The sequence below is a fragment of the Vanacampus margaritifer genome, chromosome 14 (genome assembly GCF_051991255.1).
Source record: "Vanacampus margaritifer isolate UIUO_Vmar chromosome 14, RoL_Vmar_1.0, whole genome shotgun sequence".
NCBI classification, from domain to species: domain Eukaryota; kingdom Metazoa; phylum Chordata; class Actinopteri; order Syngnathiformes; family Syngnathidae; genus Vanacampus; species Vanacampus margaritifer.
The window spans coordinates 3,802,655-3,822,072 of NC_135445.1; the positions used below are offsets into that span (position 1 = coordinate 3,802,655).

Consider the following 19,418-nt stretch of genomic DNA (forward strand, 5'->3'; position numbering starts at 1 on the left):
ATGACGTCACGGCAGCCAGCGCCCCTCTGAGCTGGAGGCTGGAACCACACGCACACGCACACGTTGGGAGGAAGCGCTGGTTCGAGAAGAGGAAGAAGGACGGTGGATGCGAGAGACGTCAAGTGGACATGGCGAACATCAGACTGGCGGTCACCAACCGCATCGTCTGAACGACACGGGAGGGTTTACGTCCGTCTACCGAGGCCATTTTTTTAGGCGGCAATTTGGTCCCCCCCCCGACATGACTCGGTGAGCTGTTTCCCCCCCACTTCGCGTCCGAAATTGGTGTTAGTAGCCCGCCGTTTTGCGCTAACACCACCACCGACATGTCGGATAACCAGAGCTGGAACTCGTCCGGTTCCGAGGAAGATTCGGAGCTCAGAGAGGAGACGGGGAATCCGGTGGGCGTCGGCGTGTTCAGCGGGGTGCTCAGCAAGGTGAGTCTCCTCGGGCTTTCTAATCAACGGAGGTCACTTCCTCCTTGGTTTGATTTCAAACATATCAACGTAACTTTATTTGTGTCGTCTTAAATGACAACACACGTTTTTAAATTAACATAAAAACAGCAAGAAACTTACTCTGTGAATAATAACGAAGACCCTACAGAAATAAACAACGGTGAGAACGCCGTTCAAAAAATGAAAACCTCATGTCCATTAGACGCTTTACTTCGAATAATCAATTTAAACTCTATTTGAGAATAACAGAGGAAATGTGATAGCACATAGCAATTGTTTACCCCCTTTAGTTGACAAGTTTAGGTCATGATTTACTATATGCTTACTATATCAGAAATGGTTAAAAAGGCTTATTAAGGATTTTCAGATTTAATTTAATCCTCAAATGCACTGTTCACTGGTCTAAATGCCACTAACCATTTTACTACAGGGCCACCAGTGTTTTGTAATGCTATGGCTGGCTGTACTGTAAGTGCAAATGTGAATAGAGTTAACTTGATCAGGACGGAAACATACGAGTAATGGTGCTGCGAGATTTGGCTCCAAATGATTCCAAATGTTGATGACACTGCCATTGTAGCGCAAGTAATGAGAATTGTTGCATCCTTAAATCGCTTCGCATCCCATATAACGAGAATCATATCAAGTCGTCTTTTATGACTAGATATAAATTGATTTGATATTGCCTTAAATTTAATTACTTTGGATAACCTGGGCTTTGGAGAGCTTCTACATTTTGTTGCATATTAATAAACATAACAAGGTACAACCATATCAAAATTGAATCGTAATAACTCAAAATTGTTAGATTTTAAAATTGTCACAACCTTTAATTTTATCCTGCCTCATGTATCGATAATCGTTTCGTATCAAACTTGTGCGGGGAGACGCAAAACCCCTAATACGCACACATTTTGGCCTTACCAATGGCTTTTGTTGGCGAGCTAATGTGCGTTCAATGTCGCCGCCGGTCTTAAAACCGATTGTGTGTGCTGACCTGCTAACCGCAGCACATTGCGAGATTACACGCACATCCTACATTGCGGAGCTCACCTGCCCCGCGGTGGCACAGGCAAAGTCCACCGTGCGTTACTGAGGCCTCTCCAGGGGTGATTAACGAGGCTGCAGCCCACCCATCAGACAAAAAGCCTTTATTATGTCGCAAAAAAATTACTTTGTTACATCATATTACTAAAAAAAAAAATTCAAAGGTCTTAGAGCCACTAGTGATGCAGTAAGTAAATCAAACGATAAGCTGACAAAACCCCGGTTCTCTTGCTCCCTTCAGTGGACCAACTACATCCACGGATGGCAGGACCGCTGGGTGGTGCTGAAGAACAACACGCTCAGCTACTACAAGTCGCAGGATGAGACGGAGTACGGCTGCCGCGGCTCGTTGTGCCTCAGCAAGGCCGTTATCACGGTGAGTGCTCCCGACCGACCGCACGCAAGCTGCTGACTGATGGGTTTGGTTTTTGCGCAAGGTGGTTTCACAGATAAAAATTCCTCGATTAAGCCAAAGGGACTTGCCCAAACATAACTTAAAATATGTATTTTTTGTTTTTCCCACTCACGTAGTTTTAGACAAGTTTGCCTCATGATAAATGTTTATGGTGTCAATTTGCCCATGTTTTGTAAAGATTTCGGGAATTCACTATTAAAGGACAATTAACTCTTTCACTGCCAGACGTTTTCAGAAACGGGTTGTTCCCAGTGCCAGCCGATTTAAGCATTTTGACTGATCTTTCAAGGTCCACAGAAAATGTTGTGTTTGGACTATGGAAACACACATACTACCAAATGAAAGATTGGACTCTCATCTTTCATCAGAAAAAAAAGTTTGTTTCTACCTTATTCCGTTCTTCAGTAATCAACAATAGAAAATGGTTACTTTCACCGAAATTCTCTGTTTTGAAACAAAAAACGGAGAAAAAGAGCTTTTTGTGAAACGATGTTATTTCATGCACTCTAGTGAATTGTACACTTCTTTTTGTCCATGAATGATGCCACAAACACCTAAATAGTGCTTTACTTCTGTAAAACGCTTTCACCAACAATGAAAAAGTGTTTTTTGATTGCAAAATACGTTTCCCCCAAAAAAAATTGGATGACGTCTTTTGACGTTATTGGCAGCCCTCCGTAGGTTTTTACTTGACGTCTTTAAACGTCAGTGGCAGTGAAAGAGTTAAACCTGAAATCGGTCTTTCAGGGAATCTTAAACAAAAAATACGCTAATGATTTATCTGTCTAGCTTTGGGAGAAATATATTTGTATTGTTTCTGTTTGTCACATTGTTTTGTCAAAAATCCTAGCACACGTTACTCACATTCTCGCAAATCAGCGATTATAAACCCTGTCCTATGTACTTCCGGGGTGTTGCACTATGCGCGCGGTTTCTACTTGCGGATGTAAAGCCCAGATTGTGAGGAAAAAAAGCAAATGCCCGTAAAGACAAGAAAATAATTTTCACACATGGACGCAGCACTTCATACATTACTCTTAATATATTTGTCAGTTAGGCTAGCAGGTCTTAAAAATGCCTGACAAATGTATTTTGTTTGGAAAACTTTCAAAATTTTGCATATCGCCCTTATCCACCTCCTAAAATGTCTTCCATGAATTCCTTATGAGCACAGATGCCGCATGTGTCAAAAATGTGAATCAGATGTCGAGCATCCGCCAAACGGTTCTCATTTCCTGAATCCCCGTCGGACAATGCTGCCTCGGCGCAATCAGCTGAGAAACTTGAGCCCGTTGTTCCACAGGTACACGTGGTTCAAATACGTGTCCCGTGGTTCGCCTGGGGGCCAAACATGCCGTGTGTATCAACCAGATGTCCTGAGAGGAGAATGCGTCTTTGTGCGGCAACTCTTCCCCCAACTCGGAATTTTGACTCGTTCTTATTGGTGCCTCAATGTTTCAGAGATGACTTTTTAATACATTTCGTGGCATTGCCCTGTACAAAAAAAAAACAAATAGTTTAATTAGTCACTGTTTCCAGGCACTAGACAACCATTTTGTTGCCATTAAGTGCATTTGCACAGCTTCAACCCTCCCTAAAAGTAAATATTAACCTACACGTCGTACAGTCGCGCTTTTGCCAGGCCTCATTCCAGTGCAAATACGCCCCAGTGGAGATAACGACGCTTTGCTGCCCTTATGTTATCGGGCGTTTCTCAACTTAAAGGTACGAATCAAGGGAGAGATAGTCAGGAGTCATCTGTCGACGTGGAGGCTGGATGGCGTGTGTGAAAGAATCGCTACAGGCAGGAAATGCAACTCGTGACTTTCTTTTTTCGCAAGTTTTGTCGTCATGACACGGAGGAGGATAGACGATCACGTTCTCTATTTTTACATATCGTCTTCTCCCTCTCATGGTAAACTCATGCTCAATGTTGAGTCACATGTCGGCTTTGAGTGGCCGTTTACACCAGCAGTCGCTTTTAAAGGGGAAGTCAACCTTAACTCTTTGACTGCCAGACGTTTTCAGAAAAGGGATGCCGTGGGTGCCAGCCGATTTTAAGCATTTTGACTGATCTTTCAAGGTCCATAGAAAATTATGTGTTTGGACTATGGAAACACACATACTGCCAAAACAAGATTGGACTCTCATCTTCCATCAGAAAAAAAAAAGTTTGTTTCTACCTTATTCCGATTTTGAGTAATCAACAATAGAAAATGGTTAGTTTCACCTGTTTTGAAAAAAACGTCTTTTAACGTCTTTGGCACTCCTCCATAGGATTTTACGAAACGTTATTTAACGTTTTTGCCAGTTAAAGAGTTAAGCATTTCTTGACAACAATATGTGTCCTCACTAGTCTAAACATGATATACTTTTTTTTTTTTTTCTGGATAGCTCAGTTCATTCGGTAATTTTACCGATTTGACATGTCATCATCATTGCGCTCTTATTTATTTTTTTATTATTTATATATTTTTTATACATTTTTATTTTGTATGTGGGTGTGCATGTGCGTGTGTATGCATTAGTTCACCTAAAGCCTATTAAAAAATCCCATACCATTCACCTAAACCGAACACTTCAGAATCCAGCCAGAGTCGTGAGGCCGCCAGGAGACCAGAGGAAGGACCAAAGAAAAGAAAGGAAAATAAACATGATATTCTGATTAATATTACATTTGTGGAATGAGTTATGCAGCAAAATCCAGCTGTTTTTGATCCATCTCAGGGGGCGGCCATTTTGCCACTTGCTGTCGACGGAAGATGACATCACAGTTGCTCGGGTCTCAGGTAACAACCAATCACAGCTCCACTTCATAAAACAGGTGAGCTGCGTTTGGCCGTTGCCTGAGCCCTGAGCAACTGTGACGTCATCTTCAGGCGACAGCAAGTGGCAAAATGGCCGCCCCCCTGAGATGGATAAGAACTGTTGGATTTTGCTGCTTAACTCATATTCCACGATCGCAATATTAACCAACATTTAGCCTTGTGGGGCTAGATAAGTTTTCAAATGTGGGATTCAAACCGTGGTTTTGTAGCTATTGTGCGGGATGCTATATGTGGCCATAATGGGGCAAAAAAAGAAAAGTGCTTGTTGCGCTTAAACCTTTAAATCAATAAATACACACTTAACACACTGCATTATGCATGCATGACAAGCACATGTGATGTGTAGTGATCTCTATCACACACGCACACACAGAGCAGCGGCTTGCTTTTGTTGCCTAGGCAACCGTTCAATCTCACCGCGAGCAGGCCGTCACGTCCATTTGTTTATTCAGCTTTCCCTTTCGTTTCTGGCATGTGTGCTTCAGCAGCTGTTAGCTATCACAATCCAGGCAAACGTCACAACAATATTTTCTCTTTTGTTTCCGCAGCCCCACGAGTTTGACGAGTGCAGGCTGGACATCAGCGTCAACGACAGCGTGTGGTACCTGAGGGCCCAGGACCCCGAGCACAGGCGCCTCTGGATCGACTCCATCGAGCTGCACAGGGTCAGCCGCATGCACTTTGCCGTTACCGCGTCTACATGAAAGTCCCTGGAAAGTGAACATAAATAATGCCTTCTAAATTGGCACATCACAGAGGAGAGTTGTTAACAACCATGCCCAAAAAAAAAAAAGTCAAATATGAAGTGAGGTTTCTGCCTTTCTCACCATAACATACGTAAAAATGATCTTCAAACATATAGAAATGGAAACATACCTGATTTCACTTTACAGGGTCCTTGTGAGTGTGTGTTTATTGTTATATGTGTGTGTGTGTGTGTGTGTGTGTGTGTGTGTTTTTCAATCAGCGTGTCAGAGATGGGGCAAGAGACAAAGGAGGAGTCCAGGCTATGATTTTCATCCCTCCACCAATGGTGCGTTTAGGAATGTGTGTGTGTAGCACTAACTCTTGGCAGAGTGAAAATGGTTTGACAGCAACTAGCCACTGGGAAGTCGTTATGACTTCCTCTTTGAGTGTCACAACAAATTGGCGCTTCTCATACGGTCTCCAAAGTGTGCTGAGAATTGGTCTTGTACATGTCAAAACAACTCTATTTTGTGTACAGTGTTTAGGTGTTCTTTATCCTATTTTTTTTTTTTTTTTTAGTTAAAAAATAAAATAAATATTTAAATATGTTGGGGGTTTTTGGGGTGGATTTACCTGTTTTATTTAGAATATTTGGGGTAAAAAAAAGTACTTATGTAATATTTTCCAATTCATTTTAACATATGTCAATTGTACGTGTATTATTTTTTTTTTTAATGCTATTTGTGAGTCGGCTAGGTGCCTATAATCGGTTGCAAAGTCAAATTGGTGTTTTTGAAGTCAGGGTTTAAAGTCAGAGTTGAGGGTTTAAAATGTGGGGTTTCAATTCAATTCAATTTCAAACCGAGGTTATTGGTTCTAGATAGGGCTAAGTTTTTAATTGAAGGTTTAAGACGGTCTTAAGGTGGTATGTATGTACTGACATTATTTTTCTACTTGCATATTTGGTTTCACTTATTGACCTTTTAGCCACATTGTGCTGAGCAGCCAGCACAGTGAGTGACTACAATTAACTGCAGTTTATAATTTAAAACGTTTTGTAAAAAATATTTATTTATTTTGTTCTAGCCTAAAATATTTGCCAAGTGGTCTCAAAATGCTTCAGTGTCCATTTATATGCCAACTACTGGCCTGGCATGCATCACACGGTGATTTTGCAAGCCTTGAGCCTCACTTGAACTTAGTTTGGGGAAATCCCCCTCCCCCCGCCCCTCCTTAAAGCGCCCCACCCCCATCTCCTGACCAGCCCCAGGAAGCGTCACAGGGACATGACTCACCCTCGTGCACATCCACTAAACACACATCCAACTGTCATTCCATCCACAGTGAGTCACCACTTAAAAACTCCCCCAACCCCCAAAGTACTCTCCAGACCACCATCGAGTCTCCCTGGAAACACAACACAACACAAGCGCGATGATGTCATTGTTGGGATTCCCGCCTTATGCAGTATATTAGCCCCGCTGTGCTAAAAGGAGATAAAGTAACACAACAATCCGTTCTGCTCGACAAGCTGCTTCCCCTCATTTGATTACGTCCTCCTTATCACACAAAACAGCTTGGCAGCGCGTGGAGCAGCCTTGCGCACGCGCACTCGTCACATCCGAGCTGATTAATGGGCGCGTGCGTGCGCTTGGCCCTAAAGACCTAAATCCACCAGCAGAGTTACTCCTGGTCAATGACCTATAGTTACCTTTGTCATATGGTTCGGGCTCTGTCTGTGTGTGTGTGCTGCTCCCTGGTGGTGAAGCATGGAAGTGTCTTTAGAGGGACACGCGTTGCCATGGTGACAAGACTCAAGTCAAGGGGCTTATTTTACCTAAAAAAAAAAATGTTTTGGTTCATCTCATTTCGTTTACTTAGTGAGTATGTGGGTGCCGTGCCTCGTTTTTTTCCCTTTGTATGCACTATGCATGGCAACAGGTGGATACACAGCTTAATTTTATATTCCGCCATCTAGTGGAAGATAAATAGATTTCCAGATGGACAAAAATATTTGTTTGTAAATTAACAGTTCATTTGGAAGTTGAATCTTCCACTTCACACTAAATATGAGACGGCACACATGACCTTCCTTAGAGTGCCTCGTTGTTGGTCATGAGTGTGCGCGTGCTCGCATGTCACTGAGACAGGATGGAAGAATGTTGGGGGGGGGGGCATCATGTGATGGGGCTTGCTTTCCACTGGTGTGGACACTTTAGAGCGCCTTGTTGTCCGTTGCCACTGGAGGTTTTAAGCAGATAAATGTTGCCGGCTCATGTAGTTATATATGCATGAGAAAGATTCTGAAAGTAGCAACCATTTTTCTATTTCATAGAGGTGGTCTTTTTGTCCTCGAAAACCCAGTTGTTCTCTGCACGCATCACTTTTTTTAAAACATCTTCTTTCTTTTTTTAACTCTTTGACTGCCAGACGTTTTCAAAAACGGGTTGTCGCCAGTGCCAGCCGATTTAAGCATTTTGAGTGATCTTTCAAGGTCCACAGAAAATGTTGTGTTTGGACTATGGAAACACACATACTACCAAATGAAAGATTGGACTCTCAGCTTTCATCAGAAAAAAAAAGTTTGTTTCTACCTTATTCCGTTCTTCAGTAATCAACAATAGAAAATGGTTACTTTCACCGAAATTCTCTCTTTTGAACCATCATCTTCATCATCGATGATGATCATCGTCATCAACAATGTGCTTTTTTAGCGATGCTTTTGGTCTTTGAAAAAAACGGCTCTGGCGTTAGCTCCTCGCGACCGGCCGCCATTTTTCCTTTGTTTTCCATTCTGATCTCCTGCTCAACGCTCTAGCTCCGCCTCTACTGACGCCCACCCGATCTTGTCAAAAGAGAGTCATCGCTGCCCTCTAGGGGCCAAAAATAGTCATTAGGCTCAAAAAACCTGCTTAAAACTTTCAGGAGAGCTCCGCAAGCCTTCCCAGCACCCGTTTCCAAAAAAAAAAAAAAAAAAAATGGGAGGACGTCTTTTAACATCTTTGGCGCTCCTCCGTAGGTTTTTGCAGAACGTCATTTAACGTCTTTGGCAGTAAAAGAGTTAACGGCTATGTCTTCTTTTCACCAGGCCGATCCCGGCTACGGTTCCGAGTCCAGCCTGCGGCGACACGGCTCCATGTTGTCGCTCACTTCAGCCACTAGCGGCTACTCCGCCACCTCCACCTCCTCCTTCAAGGTGACAATCGGAAAATCACAATTTCGATACGTGAATGACACAATTTGTTCATTCCAACGTGGCTGCCTCGTTTGTAGAAGGGTTACAGCCTGAGGGAGAAGCTGGCGGAGATGGAGACCTTCCGAGACATCCTGTGCCGGCAGGTGGACACGCTGCAGAGATACTTTGACGGCTGCGCCGACGGCGTGTCCAAGGACGAACTCCAGCGGGACAAAAGTAAGCCCGGCGTCCCCAGAAGTCACCGATCGAAGGCAGTGAAACAGCAATCTGTCTTTTGTTCCCGTCGCCGCTCCCTCCCACCCTCGCTCCATTGTCACGACCTCAGACCCTTTGTGCACGTCTGTGTCAGTCTGTGTGCGCGTGCTTGATGACGGGCCTGTTTTTTCCTTTCAGTCGTGGAGGACGATGAGGACGATTTTCCCAGCACCCGCTCCGATGGAGAGTTTCTTCACAGCGGCAGCAGCGCCAAAGACAAACGTAAGTCAGGCAAACGAGTCATGTGATGCCCGTCCGTGTGCTAAGATGACATTTGAGTTGGTTGTGGCCGCGCAGTGTTCCAGTGCTCCCATCCCAAGGGGGTGAACGGCATCGACTTCAAAGGCGAGGCCATCACGTTTAAGGCCACCACCGCCGGCATCCTGGCTACGCTGTCGCACTGCATCGACCTGATGGTCAAGCGAGAGGACAGCTGGCAGAAGAGGCTGGACAAGGTGAGCGGACATTTAGTCCCTTAAAGGCAAATGAAATGCTGTCGGCCACAGCCCGCGTCCAGACTCTCACAGCATGCCCCGCCTCTTAAAGGCACATATCTAACATACTGCACGTATTGCAGCATATGTATCCTCTATACATTTTATCCTTGGATTTTTTTGTATGTGTGTGTTAAAATCTAGGTACAATGTGTTTAAACTGTTTTTAACTCGTTCACTGCCATTGACGGCTATAGGCGTCAAAAATTCATTTGAACTATTTCTATTTAACATTTTTTTAGAGTATGAAAACCTAGGGAAAAAAAAAATTGTACATTTAGAACAGATATAAAATGTGTGATTAATTGTGAGTTAACTATTGAAGTCACCTGACGCCCCTAATTTTTAATAATCTTTAAAAAAAAAAAATATTGAAAAAAATGTCTAGATTTTCATACTCTTGTTAACAAAAGTAGAGGAAAAAAATGTAAAACTAATAGAAATAGTTCAAATGAATTTTTGACTTTGTCTTGGTTTGTTTCAAATGTGTGGGAGGGATTTTTAACTGTGCAAATGTGGCCGCAGGAGATGGAAAAGAGAAGAAGAATCGAGGAAAGCTACAAGTCGGCCTTAAATGAGCTGAAGAAGAAGTCGCACTTTGGAGGTCCAGATTATGAGGTGACATAATTGAGCAAGTCGTCTTATTTTTAGTTTATTTTTTATTTTTGAACGATGATCGCAAGTGTTGACTCGTTTTTCCCGTCACCACCAGGAGGGCCCGAACAGCCTCATCAATGAGGAGGAGTTCTTCGACGCGGTCGAAGCCGCTCTTGACCGACAGGACAAAATTGAACAGGTACGCAAATATTCTTTGATCCTCGTATGGGAGAGACAGGACAAGCATTTATTATTATTATTATTATTAATATTATTACATTTTTAGTATTATTTTAAAAATACTTAGTTTAGTTTGACACTAATTTTGACTAAAGAACGATTGAAAAATAGTTAGCATTAATTAATTAAAAAATTAGTATTTCAGTTCAGCCTAGTTTTTGTTGAAAATGAACATCCTGCTTTTTACGCCTACGGAAAGAAGCTGCTTTAGATTATCTTTATAATGTAAGTCTTTGGCCTTGATTATTGATGTATTTTCTAGGGCCCGGCCAATTATTGCCCTTCAAACATCGGCCAAAACAATTATTATTTTCCCTTTATTATGTTATCATCGAAGAAAACCGAAGTTTTCGACGCTGTGAAAGTACCCTGAATGCACCATTTTGCTTGCGTAGCATTAGCAACTAACAAGTGTGTAGCGTATTTTATGCTGGTTATTCTGTTGTCCCTAAGCGTCCTTTAAGCTGTTTAACTCATTTACTGCCATTGACGACTATAGACGTCAAAAATACATTTGAACTATTTCTATTAGTTTTACATTTTTTCCCCTCTTAACCGAGTTTTGATGTTGTTGTTGTATTAGAACAGATATAAAATTAGTGATTAATCGTGAGTTAACTAGTGAAGTCATGCGATTAATTACGTTTAAAAATTGTAAACGCCCGATGCTCCTAATTTAAAAAAAAATCTTAATTTTTATTTTTTTAATTACATTTAAAAATAAAATAAAATATTATTATAAATTAGTGGCATCAGGCAATTCAAATTTGTAATCGTAATTAATCACATGACTTCACTAGTTAACTCACGATTAATCACAAATTTTATATCTGTTCTAAATGTACCAACAAATTCTAGGTTTTCATACTCTTGTTAACAAAAAAAAAAGCTAAACTAATAAAAATAGTTTAAATTAATTTTTGACATATCTTGACTATAGCTGTGGCAGTGAATGAGTTAATAACATCCGAGTTGGCGTTAACTGTAAAACTAAACACGACGCTAAGAATTACATCCATTGTGTATTTAACTCATTCACTGCCATTGACGCCTATATACGTCAAAAATTCATTTGAACTATTTCTATTAGTCTAACATTCCCCCCCACACTTTTTCAACAAGAGTATGAAAACCTAACAACAAAGATGATTAAAAATTAGGAGCGTCAGGCGATTACAATTTTTAATTGTAATTAATCGCATGACAAATTTGTGTGACAACCTAGAATTTTTTTATTGTACATTTAGAACGGATATAAAATTTGTGATTAATCGTGAGTTAACTATTGAAGTCATGCGATTAATTACAATTAAAAAATATAATCGTCTGAGGCCCCTAATTTTTAATAATATTTCCTTTTTTAATTTATTTTTTATTAGGGGCATCAGGCGATTAATTTTTTTAAATTGTAATTAATCACACGACTTCACTAGTTAACTCAAGATTAATCACAAATTTTATATCTGTTCTAAATGTACAAAAATTATTAATTAAAATAGTTCAAAATGAATTTTTGACGTCTATGTCAAATGTCAATGGCAGTGAATGAGTTAAATGCAAAACATGCTTTGTTTTTAAAACATCACTAGCCTAGCGCTAATGCTAATAGTGATGGGAAGATCCCATTCAAGTGCTAACAGGAAGTTAGCATCGATTTAGGGAGTGTTTTTCCTTCAAATAATGAATATTCACACACAAATGCTGTGGGAACACAATTTTATGCATTAAATATATGTTTTTAAATTATCGGCAGCTTAATCTGTAATTGGTGAAAAATCGGTGTCGGCATCGGCCTAAAAAAATGCATATCGTTCGGGCCCTACTATTTTCTGAGATAAATTTGGAAAAAACATAGGATTTGTTTACTGTAAACACATAAAGGGATTAGTACAGTTAGACTTCTTGTACAATTTTTTGTTGTATTAATTACTCTGTGTTTGTTGATCAACAGTCTTAAAGAACTTTAAAAAAAGTGTTCTAAATGCTAATAAAGCATGCCTAGGGTAGTTTTAAATCAGGTATTTTTCTATCATGGATTATTATTATTATTATTATATTATTGGTCTGTAACGTAACCCCCACAGTTATCTGCCTCGTGCAAATGGCTCATACTTACCTGGCTTGTTTTTTGTGTGTGCGTGTGCGTGTGTGTGTGTGTGTGTGTTGAAGTGTCAGACAGAGAAAACCAGAATCCAGAGATCCAGCCCACTTCCACCAGCAGACATCTTCTCCAGCTCGGGCTCTCACAGATTATCTGAGCAGGTTCGCGCCACGAAAGCACGTTGGTCACCTGTCCCGTCTCGACTTCCGTCCCCCCCGTGCGTGCGTGTCTCAATGCTGCAAATGTGTACAACTTTTCACTTCCTCTCGCAAGGTGGAGGAGATGGTGCAGAGTCACATGACCTACTCGCTCCAGGACGTCGGCGGCGATGCGAACTGGCAGCTCGTAGTGGAGGAAGGAGAGATGAAAGTATGTTGTGACTCAACTTCTTTTTTTTTTTTTTTTTTTTTTTAACCCACAGTAAATAAATGATGAATGTAGAAATGCCCACCATTACTATTATGTTTATCAACATATTGTTATTGGAGTTGATAGTTTGTGCGTCGTCATAAATACACAAAAACTGTGTGTTCAACACTATAACATTAATGCTAGTTTCCAGGGATGTGATTTTTCCGCTAATTCGCGGAATTCCGCTTTTTTTTATCTCCCCCCCAAAAAAAAATCCGATTTTTTTTATTATTATTATTATTATTTTTTATATATAGTAGTAGTAGTAGTAGTAGTAGTAGTTCATTGTGTATGCACATGACTCCGACAGATAACATCTTCTGCTATAACAAAGACATTTGTGGTATGCTCTAATATGAGTTACTTTTCATTTGGTCATGATACAATTATTTGTTCATGAAATTTGAACTCTTCAACATTATTTATGTGTTAACTTAGTAATCACATTAGTTAGATATGATGATATTCTCAGTGATAGTTTTTAAAAGCAAAGGCAGTCCAATGTTTTTGAATGTGACTGATTTTGAGTTGACTAAAACTGCCATTTTATATGGGATAGTTCGGCCCCCAGACCCCCGGCTAAATTTTCAGATAATTTCACTTTGGTCAAATCACATCCCTGTAGTTTCATTAGCACATTAACAGCAATTTGCATTGTGTGTTAGCATTATGCTAGCAGACTATAAAAAGTGTCATGTTTGGTTAGATAGACGACTTGTTTTTCCGGTGATCATATTTCAATTTATTTGACGGGTTGTTGTTTTTTTTTTTTGACGACGCTTCAAATGTTGATAGTTTTTCTCTTACGCGTACAGGTGTACAGGAGGGAGGTGGAGGAGAACGGCATCGTGTTGGACCCGCTCAAGGCCACGCACTCGGTGAAGGGCGTGACAGGACACGAGGTGTGCCATTACTTCTGGGACACGGCCTACCGCAACGACTGGGAGAGTACGTGCCTTTTTGACGCTCCCTTGCGAGCTTGGGTTTGCCTCATTGTGACCCTCGCCCTTTCGCTTCGTCACCCCACAGCCACCATTGAGAACTTCAACATTGTGGAGACGCTGTCGGAGAACGCCGTTATTGTCTATCAGACGCACAAGGTATGACCTCGCCTCAATTAGGTGACTGGAATGACCTATCAAAATGACATTTGATGGTTTGTCTGTTAGCTAACCAAAACAGCAGCATCCACAACACTAATTTTGTGTTCTGATTTCTTACAATTTCTTGAAGGATTACTACTTTCTTCTTGGAAAATATAACTGCTTTTCTTGACAAAAAAAAAAAAAGCTTTTTTTTCTTAAATATTATTTTTTTCTTCAAAGAAAATCTAATTTTGGAGAAATTTAAATTGGCTACTTTTTTTTGAAAATACTATATTTTGAAATTGAAAACCGCAATGTTCCTTACATTAAATGCATTTTTCTCTTTTTTTTCTTTTTTTTTTGGGGGGGGGTCCATACAAATTTGAAATTTACTCATAAGCTTGCGACCTTTCTTGTAAAATATTACTTTTTTTCCTTTAACAAATACAATCAAATCTTGGAAAACCTTTCCTCAATAAATACCAGTCCCCCCCCAAAAAATGAAAAATTTACTAATTAATGTGTCCCCACAGAGGGTGTGGCCCGCCTCCCAGCGTGACGTTCTTTACTTGTCGGCCATGCGCAAGATGGTGGCCAGCAACGAGAGCGACCCCGACACGTGGCTGGTGTGCAACTTTTCCGTGGACCACCACGATGCGCAGGTGAGAGGCGAGGCGCCGAGGGGGCGGGACGTCCTCCTCCTTTTGACACACATGCACTTACACTGCTTGTTTTTTTTTTTTTTTTTTTTTTCAGCCGAGTAGCCGCTGCGTGCGCGCCAAGATCAACATCGCCATAATCTGCCAGACCCTAGTCAGTCCACCAGAGGGCGACAAAGAGATCAGCAGAGAAAACGTGACGTGTAAAATCACATACGTAGCCAATGGTGGGTCACAAACAAACACACCTTGTCCAATTATCTTGTACTTAACTCAAAAACATACAACTGCGTTTTTGTCATATTACTACCTCATTTCTTGAAGGAAATAAATACAGCTTTGGTCTCATCTATTTGAGAACAATACTCATGTTTGCCTTGTGTGCAGTGAATCCCGGAGGCTGGGCGCCGGCTTCGGTGCTGCGGGCAGTGGCCAAGAGAGAGTACCCCAAGTTCCTGAAGCGCTTCACCTCCTACGTGCAGGAGAAGACGCTCGGCAAGCCCATCCTGTTCTGATCCTCTCTCGCGTCAACACACAGCATCTTTATTGTACCAAGCCCCCGTGTTCAGGTCACACTGAGGAGGATGAAAAAGAAACAGCAACCTTGACGCTGTTATTGTTACCCGAAATTTTTCGAGGGAATAAAATTTTGGGGGAAGAAGTGTAATATAAAGAAAAAGTTCAAAGTTTGCAGATTATCCTCAAAGAAATATAAGTATTAATCCAAGTAAGTTCTGCCAAGTAAATTTTTTTTTTGGGGTGGGGGGGTGAATTTTGTGTCCAACTTTGTCTTGAAAATAAATTCAACATTTTCTGTCCTAGGCTTTTTTTTTTGTATAAAAAAAGTGACAATTTTCTTAATTTTTTGGGTCTGATAGAAGCAACTTTTTTCGCAAAATTCAACTTTTTCTTAAAAAGAAAATTAACATTCTGCCCGACACGCAAAGTGCCATTTTTCTCAGATAAATAATGCTAATTTCTTCGTAAATCATCTTTTCAAGATTTAATTTTTATTTTTTTTCTTTGTATTTTTTCTCGGAAAAAAAAATATTTTGATTTTTTTTAAATATAATTGAAAAACAACTTTTACAAAAAAAACACTTTGAACTCATCTACTCCCGTATAAATACGTTAAATTTTGAATATTAACATGGTCCCAAAAACGTGTTTATACGTTTTTCATTTGTTTTAAGGTGGCGCATGAAGAAATTGTAGTTATTACAAAAACGGCCAGCAGGTGGCAGCAAAGTATAAAAGATCAACCATGGCCATATTGCAAAAAGCTCTTTTCCCCACTGTTTTAAATAAATTTGTGACTAATAATGAAACTTAGCTATATTCCAATGCTAATTGCAGCAAAATGGAAACAGAAATATACTTTTTTCCTAAGTAAAGAAGAGACTAGAAAGAACTCCTGCTATCTATCTAGCTTTTTTTTTTTTCCTTTTCAGTGTGAGCCTAATACCACTTGGTATAATTGCCATCCAGCAGGATTCCTCCCCAGCTGCCAATCTGCTCCAGCATTGGCACCCAGTTGTGACTTTTCAAACTGTCCAGTCACTAAATGCAAAGTGCACTCAAACGGCGCGTACGTACGTTCTACAAGTGTAAAGAGCTCTACGAGACAAATTGTTGCTATCAGACTGTTTTCAACTTGCAGCTCTCAGATTTATTGGTTTGATTGTATATAGAGCACTGAGGGGACCGTCGTGATGAACCGCAGACCCCTATGACGTAAGACACAATCCTGCTAATGAACGCGCCTGATTTTCAGCGCAGAAGGCGGGACCAGCACACCTAAAAATTGTAAGCGTCGCAAAGACTTCTTGTCGTTGTGACCGCGCGTAGCCCAAAATGCCTTAGTGGGTTAGTTAGAGGGGAGGTGGCAAGAATTTGACACCTATGATGTCACTAGACAAGTGCCCATTTATTGAGAAAAAACAACTTTCAGCTATGTTGTTACAATTTTCAATTCTGATTTGATTCCAATGAAGCACTTTGACCTTTCCTTTACTAATTCATGTGTGTGTGTTTTTACCTGATTGTTATGTTGCCGGGTAAAAGCAGTTAGCTGGTTGAATGTACGTGCAGTACATGTACATAGTTTGTGCATACTAATGCTTTAAAAACTTTAAAATACTGTGACCATATTTCCCAGGAGAAATAAAAACGTTTGACAAACACTGGACAATGTGAGTGTTATTTCATACTCTTAAAAAAAAGTAGTTGTTTCAAATATGTAATTTTAGGGCTTTTACTTCCAGGTTTAATTTTATTTAAAGTGAAAGTGAGGTGGGAAGTGAATAACGCATAATTGTTTCACGCACACTTAACTCTTAACTTTTTTTCTCATAAGAAAAAATAATATTTTAAAACGTGCAACACGTATTAAAAAATGTTTCTAGTTTTTTTTGGGACGAAACTATAACCTAAAGTTTTTCTCTGAAAACAATCGTGAGTACAATGAATATAATCAAACCCCTTCCTGACTTTACGCCCTATCAACGATACCAAGTGGGTGGGTACAGGTGTGAGCAAGTCTGTCACTGTGATTTGAAACCGACACGTTTTGAATCGGAGCTTCATTGAGCATTCACTTTTGCTCGAGACACGCTCCGAAGACTCGCTTCATTCGGCACATCGCTACTAATTACCAACTTTTTGCACGTGTACTGTACACAGTTGTTAGTTGTTAGTTATGAAGGAATAGCTTTCCGGGTGATCAAGATGGGGCGTTTCTGTAAAGGGGAGAGGCTTCGTCTTTAGCTCGTTGCTGATTGGACAACCGATTTCCCGGACCATGTGGCCAATCACCGAGCAGCACGCCTACTTATAAATACACTGCGTCCGAAATGCGAACATAATCCAAAATTCACCTCAAAATCATAAAATATGAGCGGAAGAGGAAAAACCGGCGGCAAGGTCAAGGCAAAGGCCAAGTCTCGGTCCTCCCGTGCGGGTCTTCAATTTCCCGTCGGTCGTGTCCACAGACTACTTCGCAAAGGCAACTATGCTCAGCGCGTTGGTGCCGGCGCTCCCGTCTACCTGGCGGCCGTGCTCGAGTACCTGACCGCTGAGATCCTCGAGTTGGCTGGAAACGCTGCCCGCGACAACAAGAAGACCAGGATCATCCCCCGTCACCTGCAGCTGGCGGTCCGCAATGACGAGGAGCTCAACAAACTCCTTGGCGGAGTGACCATTGCTCAGGGCGGCGTGTTGCCCAACATCCAGGCGGTTCTCTTACCCAAGAAGACTGAGAAGGCCAAGGCTAAATAGAATAGCTTCACATTCTATTCCCCACAAAGGCTCTTTTAAGAGCCACCCATTCATTTCGTAAAGGGAAAATTATTCCTTAATTCTTTTATATTATCATGTTCTAATGTACAATAATTATCTGAATTGGTTAAGAAGGAATAACCTTATAACAAATATACATGTCGCTTTTCAGGTGGTTAGTAATTTACTAACTTAAAACTAAAGTGCATGTGTTAAACAACAGTTTTGGAGATCTCCAGCTCAAAATGGAGAAAACATTACATTCATATTATGTTCTACATTTAAGCCTATTTTAATAAAGTAGTGGACTATGATCGCCTTCAAAATCATTTTCATATATCTTGATTTTCACTATTGCTAAAAAATGGAATGTTTATTAATAAATTTGATTTGAAAAACAAAAATACTTCCTGGTGACGTAATATTTTGGCGTTGAGAATAGTGAAGCTCCTCCCCCCCCCAAGATTGCGTCAACTGTGGTTGCTCTTTCAGGTCCGTAGTCTTGTTATAAGAACGGCCGTCCTCAATGATCTTGTTATTCTACTTTTGTTGAACATTACAGGGTCAATATGTCTGGAAGAGGAAAGGGAGGCAAAGGACTTGGGAAAGGCGGCGCTAAGCGCCATCGCAAGGTTCTTCGCGACAACATCCAGGGTATCACCAAGCCCGCCATTCGCCGCCTGGCTCGCCGTGGCGGAGTCAAGCGTATCTCCGGCCTTATCTACGAGGAGACTCGTGGTGTGCTCAAGGTTTTCCTGGAGAACGTTATCCGTGACGCTGTCACCTACACCGAGCACGCCAAGAGGAAGACCGTCACCGCCATGGATGTGGTGTACGCTCTGAAGAGACAAGGGCGCACTCTCTACGGCTTCGGCGGTTAAGCTATCTCTCAACAACCCAACAAAAAGGTCCTTTTAAGGACCACTCATCACTTCTGTTAAGAGCGTTTGTTCCATGTTTTTAATAACTATTCTCATCACATCTAATATGAATTAAAAATGCTCTAACTGCAGTATTTATTTCAATTAATAGTCGCCAAGCAATACTGTTTTGGATGTAATAGACATCTGACCAATATGCAGAGCATTTGGAAATTGAACGCACACATAGTTCAAATATGAATTAAATAAAAATCTCAACCAAAAAGGCAATAAATGGTAAAATTATATAAAGTTAACAGTAATTTCATATTTTCTCAGAAGCTACTGATGAAAAATAACTGAATACAAAGTTGATATGGTTTCTTATGCATTACTTTAGACCTATGAATGTAAAATGGTTAAAAATAAAATATTTATTCAATTAAATCGTGTATAGATTATGTTCAAATACACCATTCAGCCAAACTGCGAGGGAAGCTGTTATCAGTGCGTATGCAAATTCGGCTCTGCGGACACCCTCTCCTGATTGGCTGACTGATTTCACGCTCTTTCCTGGTTGGCTGCTAGCGTCGGTTTTGAATATTGTGTTTTAACAGCAACGTAAGGGACAGCGACTTTTTTTTTTTATTAAACAATAATAATAATAATAAAGTTTTCTTCTTATTGCTCTTTTCAAATCAAATTTATTTACATTTTTTGCATTCATGAAAAGTTTTTGTTTATTCTTTCATTAGATTAATGCAAATAAAATCACTGACTTTTTCTTTGTTGATAATCACCACTATTGA

General features: G+C 40.6%; 3 protein-coding genes across 4 annotated transcripts; all 3 read left to right on the forward strand.

Moving 5' to 3' along the window:
- On the forward strand, positions 1-16,656 carry LOC144033966 (ceramide transfer protein-like). Of its 2 annotated transcripts, XM_077542403.1 has the most exons (17): positions 1-437; positions 1,747-1,881; positions 5,297-5,413; positions 5,716-5,781; positions 8,524-8,631; positions 8,709-8,847; positions 9,025-9,108; positions 9,184-9,341; positions 9,906-9,998; positions 10,093-10,176; positions 12,387-12,479; positions 12,592-12,687; positions 13,545-13,677; positions 13,759-13,829; positions 14,348-14,476; positions 14,571-14,700; positions 14,861-16,656. In XM_077542403.1, the coding sequence occupies exons 1-17, from the start codon at positions 327-329 to the stop codon at positions 14,986-14,988; spliced, it is 1,875 nt and encodes a 624-aa protein (XP_077398529.1). In that variant the 5' UTR covers positions 1-326; the 3' UTR covers positions 14,989-16,656. The 2 variants fall into 2 exon arrangements, with proteins under 2 accessions (XP_077398529.1, XP_077398530.1); XM_077542404.1 differs by lacking the exon at positions 5,716-5,781 and having other exon boundaries at positions 2-437.
- Positions 16,657-17,357: 701 nt separating this feature from the next.
- On the forward strand, positions 17,358-17,796 carry LOC144034242 (histone H2A-like). The gene has a single exon (XM_077542871.1). The coding sequence runs from the start codon at positions 17,366-17,368 to the stop codon at positions 17,747-17,749; it is 384 nt and encodes a 127-aa protein (XP_077398997.1). The 5' UTR covers positions 17,358-17,365; the 3' UTR covers positions 17,750-17,796.
- A 519-nt stretch (positions 17,797-18,315) lies between these two features.
- Positions 18,316-18,788, forward strand: LOC144034100 (histone H4). The gene has a single exon (XM_077542649.1). The coding sequence runs from the start codon at positions 18,319-18,321 to the stop codon at positions 18,628-18,630; it is 312 nt and encodes a 103-aa protein (XP_077398775.1). The 5' UTR covers positions 18,316-18,318; the 3' UTR covers positions 18,631-18,788.
- The last annotated feature ends 630 nt before the right edge of the window (positions 18,789-19,418 follow it).

Bases quoted from the DNA above. Each gene is read 5' to 3' on its own strand.
- LOC144034242 (XM_077542871.1), top strand. From the start codon at position 17,366: ATGAGCGGAAGAGGAAAAACCGGCGGCAAGGTCAAGGCAAAGGCCAAG.
- LOC144034100 (XM_077542649.1), top strand. From the start codon at position 18,319: ATGTCTGGAAGAGGAAAGGGAGGCAAAGGACTTGGGAAAGGCGGCGCT.
- LOC144033966 (XM_077542403.1), top strand. From the start codon at position 327: ATGTCGGATAACCAGAGCTGGAACTCGTCCGGTTCCGAGGAAGATTCG. The intron at 10,177-12,386 runs GTACGCAAATAT...TGTGTGTTGAAG, and splicing joins GACAGGACAAAATTGAACAG to TGTCAGACAGAGAAAACCAG. The intron at 12,688-13,544 runs GTATGTTGTGAC...TTACGCGTACAG, and splicing joins TGGAGGAAGGAGAGATGAAA to GTGTACAGGAGGGAGGTGGA.